Raw genomic sequence first — 19,522 nt, forward strand, 5'->3', positions numbered from 1 at the left:
TCACAATGGTTGAGTCAAACAAGAAACGGCGCATCTCAGATGAGAGTCCCGTCCAGGACACTGACGCCAAAATGGAAGAGATCACCAAAACCGACAACCCAGATGCCTCGACCACCAAGCAGCCTAAAAGAACTCTTTTTGTTCGATCGCTACCAACCTCCGCTACTACAGAGAGCCTGGCCGAATTCTTCTCACAGTCCTACGTGATCAAACATGCCACTGCCGTCATCGATCCCAAGACGAAGCTGTGCAAAGGATACGGTTTCGTCACATTCGCCGATCTCGAGGATGCCGAGAGTGCCTTGAAGGAGCTGAACGGATCCAAGTTGGACGGAAAGCAAATTCGGGTCGACTACGCCCAGGCACGTCAACGTGAGATCGACGAGAAGCTTGGAAAGAGTGTTCCCTCCGCTGCTGGTATCAAACAGAAGCAGGATCGGGAGGACCAGAACGCCCGGAATCAGCCACCGAAACTGATCGTCCGCAATTTGCCATGGAGCATCAAGACTTCTGATGATTTGGCTCTTCTTTTCCGCAGTTTCGGAAAGGTCAAGTTTGCAACCCTCCCCAAGCGCGGAAACACGCTCGCTGGTTTCGGTTTCGTCATTATCCGAGGCAAGAAGAATGCGGAGAAGGCGCTCCGGGATGTGAACGGGAAGGAGATCGATGGTCGTACGTTGGCTGTTGATTGGGCTGTCGACAAGGATGTCTGGGAGACCCAGAAGAAGGATGAGGAGGAGGAAGAGAAGGAGAAGGAAGACAAAGATGTGGACATGGAAGACAAGGAGGATTCTGTGGAAGAGAACCCCGAGGATGTAACCTCATCGGAGGGAGAAGATGATGATGATGAAGATGAGGACGAGGACGAAGACGAGGATATGGAAGGCTTGGAGGATCTGGAGGACCAAGAGGAAGAAAAGAAGGAAGACGACCGAGACGCATGTACGATCTTCCTTCGCAACCTTCCCTTCACCTGCGACGACGAGGCACTCTACGAACACTTCAAACAATTCGGACCTTTGCGCTATGCTCGCATTGTCATGGATCACGAAACTGAACGACCTCGTGGTACCGGATTCGTGTGTTTCTGGAAGCCCGAAGACGCATGGGCCTGTATCCGCGAAGCCCCCAAGACGACCGAGATGCCTGTCGGTGACAAACAGCGCCCTAATCCAGCAATGAAGCATTCCGTCCTGCAAAACGACAACGCCGACCCTAGCGGACGGTACACCCTGGACGGCCGAGTTCTCCAAGTTGCTCGTGCTGTCAACAAGCGCGAGGCTACAAAGCTGGAAGAAGAGGGCGTGTCTCGCCGTCTGGTGCGTGACAAGGATAAGCGCCGTCTCTACCTGCTGAACGAGGGTACTATTCCCTCGAACTCTCCGCTGTACAAGAAGTTGTCTCCCTCCGAAATCAAGATGCGCGAGGAGAGCTACAAGCAGCGCGAGGCCGTCATCAAGAAGAACCCTGCTCTGCACCTGAGTCTTACTCGACTTTCTATTCGCAACATCCCCCGCCACATCACCTCCAAGGACCTGAAGCAACTTGCTCGTCAAGCTGTCGTTGGTTTCGCGACAGATGTCAAGGCCGAAAAGCGCCAGCCTCTTTCCAAGGAAGAGCAGCAACGATCCAGAGAGACCATGAAGGAACTCGACTACCAAAGAAAGGCCAACAAGCAAGGTATTGTCCGACAGGCTAAGATTGTCTACGAGACTCGCGAGGGTACCAAGGTCCCCGAGAAGGGCGGTGGCGGTCGCAGCCGTGGTTACGGTTTCATCGAATACCACAACCACCGACACGCGCTCATGGGTCTTCGCTGGCTCAACTGCCACGCCGTGGAAATCCCCGCCAACCCCGATAATGAGGAGCGGGACAAGAAGAAGCGGCTGATCGTCGAATTTGCCATTGACAACGCGCAGGTCATCAAGCGCCGCGAGGAATTGCAAGCCAGGGAAAAGGAAAAGGCCATGGAGGGCCCGAAGCCCGAGGAGGAAGTTAAGGAGGATAACGATAAGAAGGGCACGAAGCGGAAGCACTCGCAAACTCGCGGTGGCAAGGGCAAGGGCAAGGATGCCGAGAACCAGGATGAGGAGGACGAGGAGGAGAACAAGATTGCCAAACGCAACCGCATTATCGCTAAAAAGCGCATGCAACGGAAGGGCCGCAAGGGCCGGTCGTGAGTCCCTTTTTTTCTTTTCTTTTTTTTTGTTGGCGTGTATAGAGTGATGGTGATGCCTATATACTCGAGCATTGTCCAGGCGACTTTTACTTGTATCTCATGAGCTGGCTGTCCGATACCACCATTTTTTGATCTGAATAAAAAGCATTGTGATTTAAATATCGGACTCGAGTCCAGATTCCTCCGGTATATTTCCATTCAATCGGCCCCGGACCGGGTCCTGTAATTCCTACATACTCTTCATCGATGTCTAGGTGTTCTTGGCACCTTCAACCTTGCCGACGATATTATACCGCTTGCTGAAGAAGGTGAACCACTCGTCCAGCACCTTTTTATCCTTATCGTCCAGATCGTACCACTCGGGCACACAGTCTTCGGGCTTTAGCGATGACTGGGCGAGGGCGCGGGAGGCGTCCTTGCCGGCAAAGACTAGATTCATGTCGCGTCAATGGAGCTGTTTCGACATAGGGTTCCACGTCGAAGCTTACCGCGATATTGTCCGGAAGAGCCATAGGCGGCGTTACGGGTCACGTCGAAGACAGTGCCCTTGATAGCGACGAGAGTCGGGCGGCTGGGATCGGTGCCTGGATGTGAATGAGCTGGAGGATTTCAAGAATGAGCCGAGGTAGAATTTACCGTCGCATTTGGCCAATTCCTCCGGCGAGATAAGGTCGTCCTTTGGCGGGTCCAGCTGGACGGGCACCTTGGGTGTGAAGCGCTTGGACTCGGACTCGTTGTCGGCCATTGTGTAGGTGGTGAAGTTGGAGAATTGGAGAATTGACGGAAGCTCAGATCGTGGGGCAGGCGGGGTTCGGCTGCTGACGAAATCGGCTGCGTTGATTGCCCTGCGTCCCCGGTGTGGATCATGTCTATTTTACGGAGTAGATGGCTGTCATGGTTAATTAGTCCCTAGGTAGTATAATAGTAGCCTAATTATCTACATCCATGCATTGAGGGCCAAGATCGTGCAGCACATGACGTCAATGTTTGGTTGCGTCAGATGACCGTGGACTTGGTACCACGGTGTGTCGCTGAGTCTTCAGTCCTCACTTTTGACTCGGCTCATCCGGTCATGCCCATTCCACATCCGAAAACATGTCTTCATCCAACGCTCAATCAAGTTCGCAAGCCAGCTCAGCCAAGCCTCACCCACACATAGCAGTCCCACGGAGCCAAGCTGACCCTAACCGGGACTTCAGGGATGACGAGGAGCTGGTTCATCATCTCTATTTTGAGGACAACGATCCCTTCTTCCCACCAATCTGGTTGGGCAAGGACATCCTACAGTCTGACCGGCGACCTTCAAATGAAAGTGCAAGTAGCGGTGGCTCCAAAGACGACAAGTGAGCTCCCAGAAGGATGATGTCTGCTGGGGCTCATTATGAAACGATAACGAATTGCTTTTTTTTTTTTGAATTTTTTTGTTCATGATGGCTTGAATGGCAATGCTTCGTTTCGGCGAATTGAATTCATTTGGATAGTGTGACAAGGTCTTACTGGGTGAACCTCGACAACACTCTCTTCTTCATTCGTCATTTTTTCTGTCTGACTTCTATGAGGTATTACATGTGTGAGTTCTAGTATGACCTAGGAAACCGGATTCGAGCCTTATTACGGCATACATCTCCACAAACTACCAGTGTTGCTCTCGGCTGTAAACGTCCGGGGCAAACAGCTTATAGACTGGGTAGGCCGGGGGTGCCATGGGGCATTTTAAGCGGGCTGATAGCTCGAGCTTCGGGAGCTGTGGCCTCTGGTTTGCTCCCCGGCTCGGGAAACCCCGAATAGGTTTGTTGTGAAAACAATACAGTGATGGCCTGTCTGCCAAGCACCGATATCAACGCCAAGATGGAAAGAATTTTTTACATTTTTCTTGTTTCTCCTCGCTTGGACATGGAGTTTTATCCCTCTTTTCATTTGTTCCAGCTACAATAGTCTCTCTTCTGACCATTAGATAAAACCCATCAACCATGGCATATCCAGGTCCTAACCTGGATTCTATCTCGCATTCACCACCGGATGCTGCCATTCAATGCACCGAGTCTACCCGCAGCCTGGCTGACACTGAGTCGAAGACAAAGAAGCTTTACAATGTTGTCGAAACCACTGAAAAGAACCCACGACAGAGTCGTGATGACTCGATTGGTGGAGGGTGTATGGAGCCAACTTACGACCACACCCACCGCAGGCTGAAACCCCGCCATATTCAACTAATCGGCATTGGTGGTACGATTGGTACGGCGCTTTATGTCCAGATCGGCTCCGGTCTACGCACCAGTGGCCCTGCGAGTCTGTTTCTCGGGTTCAGTATCTGGTAAGTTCAATACTTTGAGTTTTGGTGATCTGGTCCATTTGATCCCTGGGTTCTCCCGACAATGCATGAAGGACGAGTCTCGCTACACTTTAAACGTTGAGTACGGCTTTCAAGTTTCCCAGACGAGTCAACAAGCAAGATTTGAACGAGAGCATCCAATTCGAAAAGGGAAAGACAATCTTCCAATTCCGAGTAAAGCATTGAGGGATGTAGGCAGACTTCTAGACTTCGTCTTTCCTCGGTCAAGTGCATGACATCAATCGATTATAGACCATCCGCCCTACGCGTCCCAGTGCATCTCTGGAGAACCGAATGGCCAGTCGGACACCCGTGGACCTGGCCCAGACTCCGGGATCCCCATCTACGAACTCATTTGATTGTTGCTATAATAACTTATACTGACACTTTTAAGGTGTGCGGTGATCTTGATTATAACCGTTTGTATGAATTATCCCCTCCCCAAAGCAATATCTCTTTTACTATTCGTGGATAGTATACTGGCCCCCAACAATCATTTGCCCCAGCGACCTGTTTACTTAAGTTCATCGAAGAGCACATCAGGTCTTTTTGAATTGAAACTAAAACTTACGATGCTATCTAGGCCTCGCAGAGATGGTTACTTATCTTCCCATTTCCTCCCCGTTCATTCGATTTGCCGGCCGCTATGTTGATGAAGCACTCGGCGTGGCCGCCGGATACAACTTTTTCATCTTCGAGGCTGCTCTCGTGCCCTTTGAGATTGTTGCGGTCAGCTTGATCATCAAATACTGGACTAGTGTGATACCAGTAGCCGCAATGAACGTCATTGTTCTTGTTCTCTATGCGTTCGTTCATCCCACTCTCCAGTTGCGTCATTGATATTCCTGGAGCTTACAATTAACCAGTGTACTCAACGTCTTCGCTGTAAAGTGGTACGGAGAAGCTGAGTTTTGGCTATCCCTTGGCAAGGTCCTTCTCAGCACCGGTCTCATATTTTACACCTTTATCGTGATGCTGGGTGGGAATCCACTCGGCGACCGTTTTGGTTTCAGATACTGGAACGAACCAGGTGCATTCGCGGAATACTACAAGACTGGAGATACGGGCAAGTTCCTTGCCTTCTTGTCTGCGCTTATCACGGCCAGTTTTACGATTGCGGGCCCTGATTATGTGTCTATGGCTGCTGGCGAGACAATCAACCCCCGCGTCGTATTACCCAAGGCCTTCAATGGCGTCTTCTATCGTCTCACGGCCTTTTTCGTTCTCGGCGTCCTCTGTGTGGGGATTTTGGTCCCGTACAATGACAAGACCATGGCTGCGGCTTTTGACAACGACAAGCCCGGCGCTGCGGCTTCGCCCTATGTCATATCCATGGACCGGCTGCATATCCCCATCCTACCTCATATTGTCAATGCTGTTGTTCTGACGGCTTCTTTCAGTGCAGGTAATAGCTATGTCTACTGTGCCAGCCGTAGCTTGTACGGTCTTGCGTTAGAAAGAAAAGCACCCCGGTTTCTGACCAAGTGTACCGCGCAAGGCGTGCCCATTTACTGTGTTGGTGTTGTCCTCCTGATTGCCCTGCTCAGCTTCTTGCAGGTGTCAAATGGTGCTTCGGTTGTACTCAGTTGGTTTGTCAATCTTGTGCGTATCAACTTCGTAGTCTCATACCACATCAAACCAGTGACTGACATCAGCCTAGGTTACTGCCTCCCAGCTAATCAACTTCTCCGTCGTGACCTTTACATATATCCGCTTCAAGAAAGCGCTCGATGTGCAAGGGATCTCCCGCGACACTTTACCATACAAGAGTTGGTTCCAACCTTACATTGCTTACGTCGCCTGTGCCTCCACGACGGTCATGGCTTTTGTCGGTGGCTACACGGTTTTCTTACCTGGCAAATGGTCCATTCCTACTTTCCTCTTCTCCTACACCATGATCGGTGTCTTTCCCGTTCTCTATTTTGGATGGAAGTTCTCCCACAGAACGAAATTCTTGAAACCCGACGAGGTTGATCTTGTCAGCGGCCTGGCGGAAATTGACGAGTATGAGAGGGAGTATGTGCCCTCGCCTCCCAAGTAAGTTCAGAGATCGAAGATTGAAGGAGTGAAGTTGTGCGTTCAATGACTGACTTCGTCTGTAGGAGCACTCTTCACAAGTACGTCAACAAACTTTTCGACTGATGCAATGGATGGTTCCACTCTGAACATCTCTTGGGAATACGGTGGCTGTTCTGGACAACATAATACCAATATTCAATCTTTACGATAGAAAACGCGACTCAATTACCTTGGCACATGACCATAGATCAAATGTGAAATTAAAATAACGCTTATAAACACCAATCCATGCCACGTAACAATATGTAGTACACTGTCTGTCGATCTCAACTACTCCTCGCCCCGAGCAGCCTTCAAAGCCTCCAAGCGCTGCTTATTCCGCTTCCCGATGATGCGAAGAGTATTCTTGCGCTCAATCTCAGCCATCTGGTCCCAGTTCGAGATTCGTGAAATTGTTCCATCCACATTGACCACCATGGGACCCAGGTGATCAAGGGTAACGGTCGAGCCGCCTTCGGCGCTGATGTCAAGCTTTTTGTCGCCGGAGGACTCGGAGGGTGGGAGGGCGAGGCGCTCTTGGGAGGATTGTTGCGCGTCTTGCTGGGACTCGTTAAGTCCTTGAGCTTGAGCGGCAGACTCAGGTGCAGAGGAGTCTGGTCCGGTGGACATCTTGCGTGTTTGAGTGTTAAGTGGTGCGCACTGCGGGAAGAGGACGGTGTAGAGTCGGGAACTCTGTGTCTCGGGAAGATGCGCTGGGGCGCAAAGAGCAGAGGCGGCAGGAGTTGAGGCACGGATTAGAGCTGGGTTGATGCTCAGGTGAATAATGGCGGCGCGAAAAGCTGTACGCGATAGTAGCATGCTGAGAGTGGTTGTGGCGGATGTCTGGGGGAATTTGAGAGGTTAAAGGTTGTGGAGATTGTCAGAGATGCGGAGACGTTTCTAGAACTGCCCGGGCTACACGTTTACAATTTGCCAGCCAAAAACCTTCAAATTTTAAAATTGTGTATTGTACATGTCGCTTGTGAATGATCTTATCTATTCTACAAATTATCTCGAATGTCATTTCTTCAAGACTTTACCGAAACCACCAATTAACCTATTACAGCCTAAGTTAGCCGGATATCAAGCTATCACCAAGCAAATAAGCACTTACCGAAGCAGTCACACCTTCACCAATCCCCTTGATACTATGCCACCATCCTTTGGGGATAAAGAGACCATCCCCAGCCCCAAGATGAGCTTCGTATCTAGCCCCATCTGAACCAGCAGACAGCGGGACACTCCACACCATCTCATCCAACAGCGCACGCTCCTGGCCCTGCATCATTTCCTCACCTCGAAAGGCCGCGGCGTCCTTCCCCCCACTTTTCCCCAGTTGTTGCCGGACTGCCGAAAATACAGCCTGTCCGTCCGCCGGAGCCAGCAATCTCACTACCTTCTGCCCAGCCAGCTGAACGAAGAGGTTCGGATTGGGATCGCGGTGCAAAGGGGTATAGGTTGGGGGATGTCCGATCCAAACATTCGTGTCATACACGTCGCCCTTGCCAGCCTGTGCCACGACGTCTGGAATTGGAAAGTCTTGTCGTAGGACCGCAGGTAGGTCGAGGAGCTGGCACTGGGCTAGGTATAAACGGCTCGATTGAGGGGAGTTCTCTGCCATGCGCATCCACTCGAGAAACATTGTCAGCGGTGCGTGGAATTGCCGGAAGCTCAAAACGTCAGTCCCGCCGTGCCCAGGCGAGCCCGCATCGCTCGAGGGGTCAGACGCAGATGTCTCGGTGAGCTCTAGCGGGACAAACGCGTCGCCGGCATGTTTCTGCAAGTATTCGATGTTTAGGCGAGTGGCGGGTTGGCCATGAGCACCGGTCGGGGGAATGCTCTGGAACCAATTCTTCAACGCAGGGAAACCCTTGAATTGTGATCGCGTGAGAATGGCGGGCCGTTCGGGGGCAAAGCATTGTGCTCGGAAGGTATCGACGTTGGCATTTTCGAGGGGTTCAAGGGAACGGTATCGATCGGCCGACGATGTGGAGAAATTGCGCTCGAATAGCCGGAGAGTTCGTTGCGGTAGATTGGTCGATGATCGCGAGAGTCCCAAGACTCGACTGCTGAAAGGGCGCCATTGCTGAAGCTTCATTCAGGCAGTTCGTGGGGGAGTGATGGACAAAGAAAGAGTCGCGCGGGAGAGCAAACGCGGATTTAGGTCACCGAGCCGGAGATCCCAAGCTCCCATACTGCACCATACTGTATGGGGTACACGAGTATAGGTTGTAGCGTCGCGGCCCCTTTGGGATTTCTGTGGACTCCAGACAATATTACCAATTAGATCGAAGTGAAATAACCTAGACTTTACCTTTACGATGATCAGGTTCATTCTCGGTAAGGCGGGCGCATAAGTACGTTCCAATGATTGCATGAGACAAATTACCGAGGTTGCGAAAAGCTTCCCCTCTTCGCCTTTCCAAAGCCGAAAGCTCACCCATTTTAATTTGATTTTCCCCGGCTTCTATTTACCTCGTTTACTATTCTGACTTAGCTCTGCTGCACAAATATCGCTTTGGCCGCTGGGGGGCTCAGGGAACTTTCACATGTTGTGCTACTCCTGTCCCCGACGTTGTAAATCTAAGTATCGCGCAGCTGTTGGGTCTTTACATCAAGCTCGGCTTACGACAGTTCTAAACCATTGATTTCGGGTTGAAACGTTGATCTTCACGATGCCTTCGATCGCGAATATCCATAAGCGTCATGCCTATGGCAAAGATGCCCATACCTACTACCCGGTGCTCATTGTTGGCGCCGGGGAGTCCGGTGTGGCCATGGGATGCCGTCTGAAAGAGGTTCTTGGGACTGACCAGTTTCGAATCTTTGAGCGCCAGTCAGGCATCGGTGGCACTTGGTGGATCAACCGGTATCCGGGCGCTGCTTGTGACATGTATGTATAGTCCGCTCGGTTTGTCGTCAATATCTAACATAACTTTTGTTGCAGCCCGGCTCTATTCTACTCTTTTTCCTTTGCGCCGAAGAAGAACTGGTCGACAGTGCACCCTTCTGGTCCCGAAATTGCACAGTATCTCGCAGATGTCTGCGAAAAGTATCAGATCGTCGACAAGGTCCAATTGAACACCGATGTGAAACATCTTCGATGGGTCGAGGAAGATGAGGAGTGGGAAGTCACACTCTCTCATCTTGTTCCTGGAACGGGTGATCTTTCCAGTTATGATCGGGAGCAGCTCGCAATCCGGGAAGGCCCGCACAGTGTGTACGTTAAAACCGAGATGGTGCGAGCCAAGATCGTCGTCAGTGGTGTGGGAGGCTTGGTTGAACCCAAAACCTGGCCGAAGGATATCCCGGGCATCGACGACTTCCAGGGTGAAATCATGCACACGGCCCGGTGGAACAGTGATGTTGATTTGCAGGAGAAGGATGTCATCGTGGTGGGCTCGGGGTGCAGTGCCGCGCAGGTAGTTCCTGAATTGGCCAAACCCGAAGCCAATGTTCGCACTATCACTCAGCTGATGCGCACGCCTCCATGGGTTCAACCGGATCTGCTACCCCCTCATTTGCTGGTCTATTGGGAGAAGTGGATGCCCAGCCTGATGACCCATGTCCCTGGACTGTCGGCCTTCCTACGCAAAGCTCTGTTTTGTATGGTTGAACACAATTTCTTTGCTATGTTTACGGACACTGCGTATGGTCGCTGGCAACGGCCTCGCATCGAGAAAGCGTTCTTGGACCATATGCGCGTGATGGCGCCCAAGGAATACCACGAGGTCCTTACCCCCAACTACAGTCTCGGTTGCAAGCGGCGTATCATCGACGGCACTTGGTATCGAAGCTTGAATGCACCAAATGTCGAGCTGACCACTCAGCCACTGACTCGGGTTCACGCAAAAAGTGTGACATTGGGTCCGGGCTCGCATTACCCGCCCAACCAGAAGGAATACTCGGGTACAGTCAGGGAAATCCCGGCAGACGTGATAATATTGGGCAATGGCTTTGAAACCAATCAGTGGCTTCATCCGCTGAAGGTGACCGGAAAGGGCAACAAGGACATGGAAGACGTCTGGGCCGAGCGTGGAGGTGCTCAGGCTTACCTGGGCATCGCGATGGATCATTTCCCGAACTTCTTCATGCTCTTCGGGCCGAACACTGCCACCGGCCATACCAGCGTCATTTTCGCAACCGAGAATGCAGTCAACTACTCGTTGAACTTCATTAAGCCCATTTTAGAAGGCAAGGTCAGCTCGTACGAGGTCAAGGAGGAAGCCGAACGGGCTTGGACCAAGTCAGTGCAGGATCAGCTGCAGAAGACAGTTTTCCGACGCGGTGTGTGTTCTAGCTGGTACATCACGGCGGATGGTTGGAACTCGACGACTTACCCGTAAGTATACTACACATGCTGACTGGGGCGGTTGTGCTAACCCGATATTAGATTTTCTCAAATTCATTACTGGCTGCGGTGCTCATTCCCAGTCTGGCGGGATTGGACTGCAAAGCGGACTCGCAAGGGCGTCCTTCTGCAACGGATCTACAAAGCTATTCAGCTCTCTGTGCTTGTCAGTGCCATTACCGCAATCGGCTGGCTGCGGAAGAGCCCGCAGTCCCGAGGCCGAATTTTACAGGCGCTGTCAGCTGGCAAGGACTGGATTTTGTCGAAAGCATAAGAGATTCCCTGCCCGAGCTTACCCTTTCTATATAATTTTCGGAATATACTGCTTTCAACAATTGTACTTGAGATATAGTGATGCCTGTTATAGTTCATTATGCTCGTGCGAATAATAAGAGTATAGCGGCCCTGGCCAATGAACTCGCAGTTAATGCGATGAGTCAGCCCCATAATCTGGGGAAACGGCAAACCCCGCGAGGAATCTCTCCGCACTTGTTGCCGCCATTTCTCTTCGGCTGGTTTCCCCAGTGCTCCTATCTCCTGTGAACCATGGCTTCGGAATCACCTCAGATTGAGAAGACACCGTCGCAGACCGGTCACCAGGACCGGTCGGTCACTCCAGCTGCCGATTCAGCTAAGAGGAAAGCGGAACAGGCCAACGGAACGCAGACGCGCACAAAGCGGAATCGCTACATCTCTATCGCATGGTATGATAATGGCCTGATCCCTTCCGAGGTGGTATTCCTCGGCTCCTTTACGTGTCACATTTCCCGTTGCCTGCAAAGCATTATTCCTTGCATAGTCATGCCACCTTTCGCCCACTCTGGAAGGACGGAAATATGCATTCCGACAGAGCTAATGAGTAGTCGCTTTCTTTAGCAACGAATGCAAGCGCCGCAAGATTAAATGCAATGGACAAGTGCCGTGTCAGCGGTGCGGTCATTTGAACCTGGAATGTATGTGAATTACCCACCTTATCTCCCCTCATGAATTGCGCAACGGCCAGCTCTGCCCCCCGCTCGGTATCGAAGGGGTATCCTAAGCTAACCGTCAACCCAGGCCGATATGCGCCGAATTGCTGCAGTAATAACTTTAAAGACTCCGAGTAGGTCACGGAACTAGATCCAAGGACTGTTTCAGATACTAACGCCCCAATCAGCGAGTTTCGTTCCATGAGCTCACAGTTGACTACACTTCAAGATCAAGTCAACAGCCTATTCAACAATTTGAGGGATCTTCGAGCGCAGAAGCCTGCATACGAGTCTCCGCCATTTGACCATCCTTCCCACGATGGGTCTCAGCCCGTCTTCACTCCCATGCCGACTGGCATGCCAAAGACGCGGTCCCGTCACCCACGTTTTCATGGCCCGACAAGCTCTGCTTTCAACTTCGATGTTGCTAAATCGAGTCTGCAGAGTATGGGTATTAACCCTGCAGAAGATGGGATCCCCGACGAATTAACTACAGCGCAAGTCACCCCGGTAGGCTCTCCGCCTCCTCATCTCGTTCCTCTCATGCCCACGATTCACCCGACCAAGGATCCAATCTGGACTATCCGCCGCGAGGAGGCCATGCGCCTGTGTAAGGTCTATGAAGAGGAAATCGGCATTATGTACCCCATAGTGGACATCTCGAGCGTTACCAACCAAGCCAATTTGCTGTACACATTTATGGAAGCCGCCACGCGGACAGGATTCGCGCAACGTGCTCTTCCGGGCTCTGATGGTCTTTCAGATGACAATTCAGTTCTTTTGAAACTGATCCTTGCAACCACGCTGGTCGTGGAAGCGGGCGGCCAAAGCGAGCTTGGTCGGCGCCTTTTTCTATCCGTCAAGCCTGTAATTGAGTCCAAGCTGTGGGAGCCTCATGATATCAAAAACATTCAACTCTTTGCTATTGTGGTATGTCTTGTTTACCTTTCATATTTTAATGCGGATCACTCATACAATCCAGGCTACCTATCATTTCCATACTGATGACGATGCCATGGCCTACCGATTGATTGGCTTGGCTGCACGCATGTGTCTGGAACTGGGGCTACACCGTCGCGATGCCGTGATGAAATCATTCCCACTCGAAGACCAGTGGAATGAGATTACTCGCATTTTCTGGACTGTCTACAGTTTAGACCGGAGGTGGAGTTTAGGGGCTGGTTTGCCTTTTGTGATCCAGGACGAGGACATTGATCCAAACTTGCCAGAGCCGGTAACGTTCTCACATTAAATATACCGAATTATCGAATTATTAAACTAATCATATTTCATCATCAGGGCGCATCATTGCCGTATTTGCGGTGCATGATCTCATACAATCGGATCAGCTCAAAGATCTGGTATTCTGGCATTGGCTCCGAGGGCTCCACTGATATCCGGCGGGATGAGATCGGCTACCTGGACTACCAGGTCTTGCAGTGGTATAAACAGGTCCCGGATGAGCTCAAGTTTTATCCCGTGGAATCCCCGAAGAATGGCGAGTCGGCAAGCCGGGGCATGAGGCGTCTCCGGGTCCTGCTGTATTTGCGCATGAATCAGCTGCGCATTCTCATCTACCGGCCCGTGCTTCACTCTGCAACGAGTATTGCCGAGGACCGTGATCATTCACAGACCGTGGTGGACGTAGCCAAGGATACGGTGCGAGTCCTGACTCGACTGAACCAGATGTCCGACATCTATCGCACGCAGCAGATCACCTTTAATTACTTCCTGGTGGCTGCTTTGGCAGTACTTTTCCTTGCGGTGTGCCACGCTCCCGCTGATTTCAATCGGCAAGTGCGTGATGAGTTCTACATGGCACTAGACTTGATCAACGGGTTCAGTACCAAGTCCTTCGTGTCCAAGCGACTGTGGAAGACTATCAAGGGTCTTCGAAAAATTGGAGAGAAGCTCGGTGTCTTTGCGCGTACCTTTGGTCCGGATTCCAATGATCCTCACTCTACGGCTGCAGTGGCCATGGCAGGTCTTGCGGGACATCCGATGGAAGACATCTCCGTGTATGGGCAAATGAACGGAGTCGACGAACTGGGGAACAGTCCTATGAATGGATTGCAGATGAGTCACGAGCTCACGAATCTGTTTGAAGCTATTGGGTCATACAATGACTTCTTGCCGCCCACCAGTGGTCCCGATGGCATCCATGGGTTCGGTGGCACGGATGGGGAAATCCATAACACCGGAGAAGGTCTTTCTGGAGTCTTGGGTGGCGAGGAGGAGTTTTCTCGCGTGATCCGCGATCTGTTCTGAGCAGTGTAAATAAAATTGTACCGAGTAAATAATGAATCGAGCCGTCTGAGTTGTATAATTTTCGTCGGCGAAAGTTGTCGTTGCGTATGTCTGCACGTGACTGCCGCCTTCCACTCGCAGCCATTTTCTTCCCCGCCAAATTTCTCACTGCTAGGTTTCTCTCAAACGCTCATCGACCTGCAGCTCTTTGACTTGCTCTGAAGCTCCGGGTTTGATCTACGAGGTCGAGCATCCTACAACCCCACGAACCGAACCGAGCCGACTCTAGCGTAAACCGTGCGATCAGTGAATACGACCTTCAGCGAAGACGAATATCACCGAGCCGTGATCGAAAGAGACTTTGGAATTTTCGTAAGTGATCCGACGTGTTGAGCCAGATGCCGGATTAGAGGCTGATAAGGTGATGGTGGGGCCAGCAGTGAAAGATACCGGAGTTCTCGACTTCGCACAACCTCCCCCTCCCACCCAGTGTCATGACTGCGCAGCTTCCCCGCTGAACACCAACCATCACTTCAACATTGGGCCCATGATCTCCAGTTTCGCCGTTCAATTGTTCTAATTGCGTGAGGTTCTTCGATTCGATTTGCCCCCCACTTGTACCCACGCCAGCTGCGTTGATCTCTCCCGACCACCAACCCTCTCGTATTTCGCGTGACGAGGTCGCTTCGTCGCAACCCTTCTCCAGCCAATTTTATCCACAATCTCGGCAACGTGTCGAGAGAGACAGGTTCGGCGTTGGCCGACGGCCTGGACAGGCTGGATCTGAGTCAACTGTCTGAATCAACCCTTTCGTCTTCCGTGTCTGCCTCATTCGATATGTCGTCGTCAGAGGGTGCACCGGAGTCATGGATCTCCTCATTCTGCTCGTTGATGGGCCATGAGTTCTTTGCGGAGGTGTCGGAGGATTTCATCGAGGATGACTTTAACCTGACTGGACTCCAGTCGCAGGTGCCAAGATACAAAGAGGCGCTGGAGATGATTCTCGACGTCGAGCCTGAGGATGACGAGGAGGAAGAAGAGGAAGAGGAAGATGACGATGACGAGATCTTGGGTGATGAGCGACCGGTCGAATACCGAAGGGCGGGCGAGCGACGACACGCCCGCGTGGCCAGCGATTTAAGCGATATCGAAAGCTCTGCAGAGTTGTTGTACGGCCTAATCCACCAGCGATACATCACCTCGCGGCCCGGTATCCAACAAATGCTGGAGAAGTATGAGATGCAACATTTCGGCGTTTGCCCGCGTGTCAACTGCAACGGATGCAAGGTCCTCCCCGTAGGCCGATCTGATACCCCGGGCCAGGAAACCGTCAAGCTCTTCTGCCCCGGCTGCATGGACATCTACACCCCTCCCAACAGCCGCTTCCACTCTGTCGACGGAGCCTTCTTCGGCACCACCTTTGGTTGCCTGTTTTTCATGACTTTCCCCGATCTGGATATTGGACCTCGCCTGGACGCTTCGCTGGCGTCCGCCGTGTCACGCAATGCCTCACAACCGAACCGGTCCCCACCCCCTCAAGTACCATTCGAGTCGCCTACACCAGACGACCAGCCGCTGGAAATTAACGGCGTGCGTACATCTAATTTCTGTCCGGGACTCGGACGCGGCAAGATCTACGACTCCAAGATCTACGGATTTAAGGTATCCGAAGCCTCGCGCGTCGGTCCCCGGATGAGATGGCTACGGATGAAGCCCAGGGATATGTACGAGCTCGACGAAACGGACATCCATGAGAAAATGGCCGCCCGCCAAGGGCCGGGAGAATTTCAACCACCGGGTGACAAGGACGGTGACATGGAAATGAACCCCGAGCAAACTCAAGAGATGGCCATCGCAAACCGGAAGAAAGCACCTATGCGCCGGCGGCGGCGAGAGGCGGGAGACCCGACACCGTCGGACCGCATGAGTGTCCAAGGCGCTGAAATCGGTTGAAGGGAAATAATTCTAATGAAGGCTTGTCATAATTACAACGTTTTTCTCGGCCAAATATCTGGGACTGGGTCTTTTTTCCTGCATCTTTTACAGCGGCAGCAGTCAAGGTCAACATTGCTCATGTCGGGAGCGGAGTGAGCTGGGAATTGATGACAATCACGAGTTTTGATTATTTACTCTGTTTGAATGGGATGTTTCTTTTTTCTTTCTAGAACAATATATGCCTTTGTGGATTTGTATTTGTCTGCAGTCTCCTACTCCTACTGCCTTTATCGAACGACAAGGAGCCGTGCGTACTCCAAGGGTCTCGGGGAGATCTGGAGAATAGTAGCAATGGGATTCGACATGACACCAGATACCAAGTACCAAGTACCCGTATAGTTCGCATTCCGATTCACGGGTTGTGTCTGGTGTAATCTAGACATGATTCCTACCTAGATACTAGGCATCCTCAAAAACGCCACTGAGGATTCCCTGCGTTCTACCCAACAGGCAAGTGACACTGCTCCGTCACCGAGAGGCTCTGGGAGCAGGTCACGCCCCGGATTTTCAGCCGATGCTGCTTCTGGTCCACTTGCAAATCGTCACGGTCACGGTAACCGTAGCATACCGGCCAGAAGCTTGGAGAAATAGGGTGTCGGCCACGTCGTAGACCACCAGTCATGTTTAAAACGCAGTCACGGCCACTGTACGGCTTGCGTCCGTCTTTTTTCCCGTTTGGGATTCGTATAGACTGGCAAGGATATTCCAAATCATTCCAAATCAACAAGGATTAAAGAGTCATGTACCGAGTGGTGTACCGTATATCCACGATGCGAAGCGTGCGTTGTATACTTGTAGTATGACTGCGGAGGTAGTAATTGAACGTAATTGGATAATCGCAGGGTGATTGATTCACCGGTATGGCCCGAGTGAACATTTCAATAAAGTAGAGCGGGCGCAGATCGTGATTCCAATCCTGGTCGACCCTTCAAAACGGTGTCTTGACAGGTTCTCGACTTCGGCGACGCCGATAAAAGCGACGCACCGCATGCTTTTGTTCCACCGGCCCACGCGTCCGGTGCCTGCGGACGTTGATTTCCGATGGCTTTCCCACTACCCTGCCATTCGTATCCCGATAACAAAGAAAAATGAAATTATCAAAAACACCCGCTGCGAATCATGAAGCGTCATGGGAAAGGGCCAGGCATCGGCGTATGCACCCGGAGGCGCGTAAATCAGGCCCCCCGCTCTAGTGGATAGGGCGTGTTGGGAGTACAATCACGCAGGCTGTGCGAGGACAAGTCACAGGGACTGGAGTCGCGGTTTATCAATAATCGATTATCGATGATTGATTATCGATTTTCGATTGCCGGGGGGGGGGCTATGTAGAACCTGTAATTTTGACTTTGAATGTTTCTCGGAATGTATCCGGTGTGAAAAACAAGCAACACCTCAAATGGAGTAAGTGCTTGATCAGGTGGGCCCGCATGGACCAAGGTCCATTCTATTTCCCTGGGGCCGTTCAACCTGTAGAAGTATCCCATCACACCATGTACGGAGTGCCCGGTGAGCAAGGGAAGCTTAATGGTGCTGGAAGAAGTACGGAGTCACCCATTCCTTACGGTTTGATCACGGATCCCCCCGTTCCGAGCATAAATCATGAATCAGCGGCACCGGTAGGGCATTTGGAAATGACTCAAAGTCGCCCACCGATCTGATAGGGAGCGGACGTTTCGGCCCCCCGCCTCCGAACCCTCGTGCTTTTTCGACTTTGTGTCAAAAAGCCATGTGGAGTCCTTCGGGGCTCGGTGGGATAGTGGCCCGATAGCTGAAGAAGTTGGTCCGAGCTGTTGGTTTGACACGTTTTACTCCCTACCGACCAACTTGACTTGCTAGGGAAACCGACTGTTTTGGCCTGTTTCCTATGCCGGGGTTCCCGTCCCTCCTGATCTGCATGTCTGGTGATCTTCTCTTCGGGATTGTGAGGATCGAGGCGCCACCGACCATCGATCCTTGGATACTCGAGCAGCTTTGGGGTTAACAAAAAGGGTATGCTACTCGGGCGAGTTCATCGCGAGCTCCGTTTCGCCCAACGATAGCGTTCCAAGGGTTTCACCAACGCACGTCGCCTAGCGAATCTAGCAAGCGAGGGCTGGAATCATGAGCCAAGCATGCACGCTAACCCGCAACCGAAAAAGCACAATATGGACCCCCCAAGACGTGCATTGCAATTGAGGGGTGGACGTCTCTCCGTTTGGCCCTTGCCCCAGGGCTGATCATTTTTCCCCCTGTACGCTGTACGCTGTACGCCGTACGCTGCACGTGCGGATACGTGCGGACACGAAGGGCGTCACTCGGCGCCGGGACAACCTTTCAGCCCTCCCAGCCCGTCCTCCGAAACTACGGACGAGACTACGGGAGAGGGGGAGAGAGGGGAGAGAGAGGGGGGCCTGGGGGCCCTAGACTTGTCTTGTCTCTAGCGGTGCACCGACCATCGCCAGCTTTGAAGCTGGTTCGTGCTTTGGGGTCCCCAAAAGCTCGGTTCGGGTTTGGCTGGATGTGGTGAGGCGGCTCTTGGGGATTGGAAACATTGCCAATCCTAGGCTGCTACCCAAGGATCCGGTCCCGGCCCCGGGTTAAGGAGGCGCAGCATTTTACCCATGTGGTGGTAACCGAACGCTTGGGAATTGCATCATCTGTTTGGTTTTCGGGTTTCGGGCTTTGGGTTCTCTTGTGCCCGACCACCGTTTTTTTTAATTTATTTAAATTTTTTTCCTTTTCTTCTTCCGGACGTAACGATTCTGCAGCAATGACTCAAACCCGACTACTCGGTTCATGGCCACATGGGCTATGCTCCCCACCGGCTGATCCGTGAAGCTTTGGGAAAGAGTAGGTTGTGCAGGTGTTTCATCGCCCGTGGGGTGCCTGAAGGGGAAGACAAGTCTTGGACTGGTTTCTCAATTAGGCATGTGCTGCGACTATTCTTGGGGGCCGTGGCTGCAACGGGACGCCTGAAATGATTCATTCTGCGCGGGCTCGGCTTAGGTCCGCTTCGTGGGTCTTTTGCTGGGGCCTAGGGAGTTTATGTCCCGCCCTGCGAGGCCAATCACCGCCGTAGATCGAAAGGTTAATGAATGGAGAAAATTGAGAGCGGGTTATTTCTTTCTATCAAGGTGGATTCATGATTCGTTGCCGTTAACGGCTCTTTCCCCACATAACACCGTACCAATACACACAACGCCAATGATGCTCGCTTCGTCACACATGTCCCTAGGAAACAGGAAATCATACTAACAATCAAAACAGAGAAAGGGCAAAAATGAAAATGAAAAAGAAAATGAAAAGTGGAGAATCCGGGAACCAGATTGAATAAACGGGTCGACCAAATTATCCCCGATCAACATTCAAACACAGCCCTTTTTAAGTCCGGACCCAGCGGAGCGGCACTACCC

General features: G+C 51.9%; 9 protein-coding genes across 9 annotated transcripts; 6 read left to right on the forward strand and 3 right to left on the reverse strand.

Annotated features, from left to right (window-relative positions):
- Positions 1–5: 5 nt before the first annotated feature.
- On the forward strand, positions 6–2,180 carry N7498_010117 (mRNA-binding ribosome biosynthesis protein NOP4; the record flags this gene model as incomplete). Its single annotated transcript, XM_058457173.1, has 1 exon — positions 6–2,180. One exon carries the CDS (start codon positions 6–8, stop codon positions 2,178–2,180), a length of 2,175 nt encoding a protein of 724 aa, XP_058304072.1.
- Positions 2,181–2,429: 249 nt separating this feature from the next.
- N7498_010118 (putative progesterone binding protein) lies at positions 2,430–3,023 on the reverse strand (the record flags this gene model as incomplete). Its single annotated transcript, XM_058457174.1, has 3 exons — positions 2,430–2,608; positions 2,668–2,763; positions 2,816–3,023. Coding segments are annotated over 3 exons (483 nt in total), but the record flags the coding sequence as incomplete, so codon positions are not given.
- Positions 3,024–3,274: 251 nt separating this feature from the next.
- On the forward strand, positions 3,275–3,526 carry N7498_010119 (uncharacterized protein; the record flags this gene model as incomplete). The annotated part of the gene is made up of 1 exon (XM_058457175.1): positions 3,275–3,526. One exon carries the CDS (start codon positions 3,275–3,277, stop codon positions 3,524–3,526), a length of 252 nt encoding a protein of 83 aa, XP_058304074.1.
- A 623-nt stretch (positions 3,527–4,149) lies between these two features.
- On the forward strand, positions 4,150–6,653 carry N7498_010120 (putative general amino acid permease (Agp2); the record flags this gene model as incomplete). Its single annotated transcript, XM_058457176.1, has 6 exons — positions 4,150–4,493; positions 4,906–4,934; positions 5,095–5,317; positions 5,378–6,113; positions 6,172–6,548; positions 6,614–6,653. The coding sequence occupies 6 exons, from the start codon at positions 4,150–4,152 to the stop codon at positions 6,651–6,653; spliced, it is 1,749 nt and encodes a 582-aa protein (XP_058304075.1).
- A 207-nt stretch (positions 6,654–6,860) lies between these two features.
- On the reverse strand, positions 6,861–8,667 carry N7498_010121 (putative JmjC domain protein; the record flags this gene model as incomplete). Its single annotated transcript, XM_058457177.1, has 2 exons — positions 6,861–7,412; positions 7,684–8,667. 2 exons carry the CDS (start codon positions 8,665–8,667, stop codon positions 6,861–6,863), a joined length of 1,536 nt encoding a protein of 511 aa, XP_058304076.1.
- Positions 8,668–9,244: 577 nt separating this feature from the next.
- On the forward strand, positions 9,245–11,194 carry N7498_010122 (flavin-containing monooxygenase; the record flags this gene model as incomplete). The annotated part of the gene is made up of 3 exons (XM_058457178.1): positions 9,245–9,462; positions 9,517–10,911; positions 10,963–11,194. 3 exons carry the CDS (start codon positions 9,245–9,247, stop codon positions 11,192–11,194), a joined length of 1,845 nt encoding a protein of 614 aa, XP_058304077.1.
- Positions 11,195–11,466: 272 nt separating this feature from the next.
- N7498_010123 (transcription factor domain-containing protein) lies at positions 11,467–14,156 on the forward strand (the record flags this gene model as incomplete). Its single annotated transcript, XM_058457179.1, has 6 exons — positions 11,467–11,624; positions 11,797–11,873; positions 11,977–12,022; positions 12,077–12,818; positions 12,871–13,122; positions 13,188–14,156. 6 exons carry the CDS (start codon positions 11,467–11,469, stop codon positions 14,154–14,156), a joined length of 2,244 nt encoding a protein of 747 aa, XP_058304078.1.
- Positions 14,157–14,972: 816 nt separating this feature from the next.
- N7498_010124 (casein kinase II subunit beta) lies at positions 14,973–16,088 on the forward strand (the record flags this gene model as incomplete). The annotated part of the gene is made up of 1 exon (XM_058457180.1): positions 14,973–16,088. One exon carries the CDS (start codon positions 14,973–14,975, stop codon positions 16,086–16,088), a length of 1,116 nt encoding a protein of 371 aa, XP_058304079.1.
- A 481-nt stretch (positions 16,089–16,569) lies between these two features.
- On the reverse strand, positions 16,570–16,752 carry N7498_010125 (uncharacterized protein; the record flags this gene model as incomplete). The annotated part of the gene is made up of 1 exon (XM_058457181.1): positions 16,570–16,752. One exon carries the CDS (start codon positions 16,750–16,752, stop codon positions 16,570–16,572), a length of 183 nt encoding a protein of 60 aa, XP_058304080.1.
- Between the last annotated feature and the right edge of the window lie 2,770 nt (positions 16,753–19,522).

The sequence above is a fragment of the Penicillium cinerascens genome, assembly GCF_028974065.1.
Source record: "Penicillium cinerascens strain IBT 15544 chromosome Unknown scaffold_4_segment0_segment1, whole genome shotgun sequence".
Lineage (NCBI taxonomy): Eukaryota > Fungi > Ascomycota > Eurotiomycetes > Eurotiales > Aspergillaceae > Penicillium > Penicillium cinerascens.